Raw genomic sequence first — 5,769 nt, forward strand, 5'->3', positions numbered from 1 at the left:
CAGTGGTTGGACAAAATAATGGAAACATCTAGCATCATAGCATCATAATTTTTAAATATCTATAAAACCTCAAAATCTTGTTTATTTTTATGTTTTTTGATTTATTATTAGTATTGCTTAATATGTTTTCCTAAAATTGCTGTTTTTTTTTTTTCAGATATCGTAAGAGAAAGTAATTAAAATTTATTAAAATGACAGATCTATCACACTTTCAAAGAGATCAAATTGTCAGTGCTTGTGTAGCAGGTGCTAGCGTAATGAAAACAGCAGAAATGTTTGGTGTATCAAGAACTAGTCTTGAAAGTAATGACAGCCTTTGAAAAAGAGGGAAAAACCTTGTCGAAACAAATCTCCGGAAGAAAACCAAAACTTTCAGATAGGGACTGTTGGACTGTGATGCGAATTGTTAGAAAGGATCACAAAAATACAGCTCCCAAAATTACTGCAGAGCTTAATGACCACCTTGAGAACCCAATTTCCACAAAAACTGTTCGCTGGGAGCTGCACAAAGCCAGATTTCGAGGGAGGGCTGCAATCAGAAAACCACTACTTTCAAAGATAAATGTTGTAAAGCATTTAGAGTGGAGTAAAAACCTACAGAATTGGTCCCTAGAGCAGTTGAAGAATGTTATTTTCTTGGATGAGTCATTCTTTACCTTATTTCTGACCACTGGCCGAATATACATGTGGAGACAGCCAAAAAAAGCATTTGATCCAGACTGACTTCTTCCAACTGTTAAACATGGAGGAGAATCTGTGATGATCTGAGGGGCTATATCTCGGAAATCCACCGACCCAATGGTTTCCCTTCATAGCAAAATTAATAGTCAAGGCTATTTAAGCATTTTATCTGGTAAAACTCATCCTATGGTTGCAGAACTGTTTCTGGGGGAAAAGCAATCTTTCAGGATGATAATGCACCAATTCACACAGCTAAAGTTGTTACTGAATGGCACAAGGAACATTCTAGTGAAGTTGAACATCTGGCCACCACAGTCCCCAGATCTCAATATTATTGAACATTTATGGTGCATTTTAGAAAAACAAGTGAGGAGTCGATATCCTCCACTATCATTATGACAAGAAATAGAGACTGTTTTAGCTGAGGAATGGACAAAAATTCCTTTGGAAACAATTCAAACTTTGTACGAGTCCATACTTCATAGAATTCAAGCAGTAATTACTGCCAAAGGTGGTCCTGTTCCATATTAAAATAAATTTGTTTGAAATTTTAAGGTGTTTCCATTATTTTGTCCAGCCCCTGTATATCGCTTTTACTTTCTAAAAAACAAAATTATCCTTTTTATCTTTTATTAAAATTGAAAAATCATTTTATTGAATATTTTAAATTTAGAAATACATTACATAAAAGTTTTATTTCAATTATCCAGAAAATCAAAAGCAATACTTCGGTCTGAAAATTGTTAATGATATTTCGGAAGAAATATTTTTAGTGTTTGAGTCATTTTCAACGTTTATCTAGTAAATTAATTAATTGATTTATCAAATAATATATTAATGCATTCATGCATTCATTATACTTTTTTATTCTTTTCTAAATAAAACATCTATTTTTTTCACATTGGCTCCAAGCCATAAATTTAAGATTAGATCAACTTATTATATATTTTATGAAAAGCAAAGATGACCTTGGCAAAATTTGAACATATTCTTTCATAATTAATAATAATAGAATAATTCTAGTAACTCTGCAATAATTATTATATATCAACAATGAGCAATATTGATTTAAACTATTGGTTTCTTTTGACTTCCTTGTAGTTCAGCATTACATTGTACATTTGTAAACCATTGGATAGTTCTAGTAATATTTTGGTTTTTATTTTGGGAAAAGGTTGCAAGCCCTTTGCTAAATCCTTTGCCCTTAGTGGAGAAAGAGACACTGCGAGAGTTCCCCAATGATTCCTCACAGCAGAGCAGAGACAATTCAGAGAGAGGTGGGGAGTGATTTATTAATTAAATTTATTTATCAAAGGAGGAAAGATAAAAGAGTTGACCTTATTAGGATTTGAACTCAGAAGGTAAAGATAAAAAAAAAATTAAACGGCATAGTTCTTAAACAACTCTGCCAATTTGTCATCCATTTCTTTTGACTTAACAAGAGGAAATGTTGTGTTGTGATGTTCATGTGTATTTCAGTTGTGAAGTAAAGTGACTTCTCTTAGAATCAACTGTGGTCACTTAGAATCAACAACGACCACTTGTCTTGACATCACAGGATTGTTGTAAATGAATGCCCTTTGTTTCCAAGTTTCCATGAAAACATGGCCAGCCACAACAAACTATTATTTTACGTGGAAACAGCTGAGGGATGGTGACAGGTAGGCGTTTGGCCATAGAAAATCTACCTCAACAAATTCCATCCCACCCATGTGAGAATAGAAAAGTGAATGTCAAAAAAAAATAACAAACAAATGATATTGATTTGTTACATAAGCATGAGGACAATATTTGTGAGAGCAAAATGTCCCCAATTGAATCCAACCCAGTAAATTACTGGTACACAGTGCCATCTTCAGACTTATGGGTCTAGAGGCTCAGTACTAATCTTTCTATGTTGTAGTTTGTTGTCAATACATACATACTAAAGGGGACCAGTGCATTGATTTGCCTAGGGCCTACAATGCTACTAAGATGGCCCTGCTGGTACATATTATATAAACCCTGGACAGATGAAAGGCAAGATCAGTATTGAATGGATTTGAAGTAAGAATATCATACATAGATAATAAAACTTAATACTGTAAGGCATTTCGTCAAGCAAACTATTGATGAAAGCTGTGAGGTAAAAATGTTTGTAATATGTAATTCCAGTTTGTTCCTACTGCATGACATCTTACTCAATTGTCTTCTATTATAGCCATGGGTTAATCAAAGACTTAATCTATTGCCTGGCTCTTGGATCGTAAAATTAATCTGTTGTCTAGTTTAATATAACCGTGGGGCTACGGGCCATTTTTAGGGGCACATTTGAACCTGGCTCCTGGTCTATGTATAACCCACGAGTTGCAGTTCTTCTTTTCATTCTTTCTCAACAGTCTTGGAGGTCTGTGAAAATGTCATGGCTACCAGTGACTAAACCTTTAAAAGAAACTAACTTGTAAAATTTACTGTTTCTGCCAGCTGAACGCTTTCATATTCAAATAATAATTTTATCCTGAAGTGCTTACAAGCTTCTAACCATACTTCTTCCCCAATATAAAAAAGTGTTACTCACAAATAAATGGAAAAAGAAACTGCAGCAATGTTAGAATGTAGAATCCAGGACGTCCAAAGGAAGCTTGCACAACATCCTTCAAGACAGATGAAACAAATAAATAAATAAATAAACGAATAAATAAATAAGAAAGGGAATATGTCAATCAAAATACTGTATAATTATATTAACAAACAATGAGTAATTAAATCTAATTACTTCTGAACTTTTGCATACTAAGATCATGTTTACTGCTTTAATATCAAAATATGCAGATTAATTCTGTTAATGAGATCATGACATTTCCAAATTCAGCAAGGGAACTCAATCAATTAGTTGGCATAGTTACCCTTTTTCTTTTTAATTATATAGCGTTGCTATTATGTTAAACTGTCATATGTTCAAATTTAGCCAAATGCGGTTTTTTTCAATATTTATTTTTGCATGCAATAGCCGATTCTTTTGGTCAAACTATCGCGTCTCTAGCTGCTTCAGATGTCAAGATAGCAAAAATGGTTTTGCTATGGAATGATGAAACTATTTTTTTCATTTTCGGAAAATGCAAAATTTTAGACTTACGACACTTGCATAATAGCAACAATATTTAGTTTTTGCAGTCTACTTTGAAATCCTGTCCAGTCATTGAGCTGTTCATGTTTGAAGGACATGGGTAAATCTCATTTTGTTTGGGAAACAAGTAAGAGTTAGCAACAAGAAGAGCTTTCAGTAATAGAAAATTTGCCTCAATGAATTTCGTCTGACCCTTCCAAGCATGGAAAGCAGTTATTAAAATGAGTCCCCTGAGCAACCTTCAATATTTTCTATCCAAAAGGGATTTTTACCCAATATTTACATGCTGTTATTTATAGCTTTATGTTTTGAGATCTACTGTTTCAAAAATGAATTATTTCACTTTCTCTTGAAAGTCTATAGATTCTTATGATATCAACAGCAAACAATTCTCACTGGTAAAAATAAAGTTTCTAAAATGGATTGAATTTGAGGGATTGCTCCAATGGTTGAACATCTGTCATGCTTAAAGATGTTGGTTTAAATCTCATGGGTAGCCTTCAACTTTTTCTATACAAAAAATGGTTTTTTCAACCCAATATTTACAAGTTATTTTGGAGTCTTTATGATCACACATCTATTGGCTCAGTGATTAGGGCATTGGGCTAACAATCATGAGGTAGTGAGTTCAATTCCCAGACTGGGTTGTGTGTTATGTTCTTGAGCAAGGCACTTTATTTCATGTTCTTCCAGTTCACTCAGCAGTAGAAATGAGTTGTGACATCACTGGTGCCAAGCTGTATCAGCCTTTGCCTTTTCCTTGGTGTGGAAAAGGGAGGCTGGTGTGGAGAGGGAGGCTGGTATGCATGGGTGACTGCTGGTCTTCCATAAACAACCTTGCCCAGACTTGTGTCTCGGAGGGTAACTTTCTAGGTGCAATCCCATGGTCAATCATAACTGAAGGGGGTCTTTAGCCTTTCTCTCTCTCTCTCTCTCTCTCTCTCTCTCTCTATGTATACACACACACACACACACACACACACACACACACACACACACATGAGTTCAGTATTATAGGGACAGTGTGTCTGTGTGATTAACTTTGCTTTGAAACTACATGGCTTCAGATTTGATCCTACAGTACAGTACCCTATACATGAAACTTCTGTCATTGCCTGAAATCACCCAAAGAACTTGGTAGACCTAAACGATGTAGTAGTTCACTAGAGGGACCGTTACTGCTCTTCAGGAGTAAACTTAATCAGTTACAAAGTTCAATGACACTATCAGGCTCTTCAGTGGAGCCTACTACTGCTAATCTGCTGCAAGAATTCTGGTTGTCTACCCCTGACTGAGGATGAATTACTCCCTTCTTCTTATCAGTCTTGAAGGCCTTGAAAGATATGATGGACACTGCCCTTTCTCATCTGACAAAGTTATGTAAAAATTAAATTAATAAATATAAAATTCTAGTTTCTATTTAATAAATAACTGAATTTTGTAAGTATAAAGCTTTAAATACTCAGTACTAATTATGTGAAATATCGTTGCATAATAATTAGAACTATTTTAATGTATAAAATTGATTATATAAAAAAGCATACTTGATATGTGGAACCTCCAGACAGTTTTCCACCATCAATTAAAAGCAAAATGGCATAATCTGAAAGAGAAAGACAATATATAGTTACATATAGATATATAGCTATATAGATAGATAGAGAGGGAGCTACATACATATATACATGCATGCATGCATACATACATACATACATACATACATACTTACATACATACATACATACATACATACATACATACAAACATACATACAAAGAAATATACATATATACTTCTGCACATGCATGTGCACACACACAAATCAACACATACAAACACTTATAATTATCATTCATAAATATATACACATATATATGTATATTTATATATATATGTATAGATGTATGCATGTGTATTTACATATATATATATATATATATATGGCTGTGTGGTAAGTAGCTTGCTTACCAACCACATGGTCC

The 5,769-nt window shown here is 33.8% G+C and overlaps 1 protein-coding gene across 1 annotated transcript in view; it reads right to left on the reverse strand.

Moving 5' to 3' along the window:
• The window catches only part of LOC106884422 (putative sodium-coupled neutral amino acid transporter 11), a 107,359-nt gene that overhangs the window by 29,065 nt on the left and 72,525 nt on the right, over positions 1 to 5,769 (reverse strand). Inside the window, exons 4-5 of the mRNA XM_014935798.2 lie at positions 5,332 to 5,390; positions 3,239 to 3,314 (exon numbers count right to left, since the gene is read on the reverse strand). Of these exons, the coding sequence (XP_014791284.1) occupies positions 3,239 to 3,314; positions 5,332 to 5,390 (135 nt within the window). The remainder of the gene's footprint in view (positions 1 to 3,238; positions 3,315 to 5,331; positions 5,391 to 5,769) is intronic.

This window comes from Octopus bimaculoides, chromosome 1 (genome assembly GCF_001194135.2).
Source record: "Octopus bimaculoides isolate UCB-OBI-ISO-001 chromosome 1, ASM119413v2, whole genome shotgun sequence".
Taxonomy (NCBI): domain Eukaryota; kingdom Metazoa; phylum Mollusca; class Cephalopoda; order Octopoda; family Octopodidae; genus Octopus; species Octopus bimaculoides.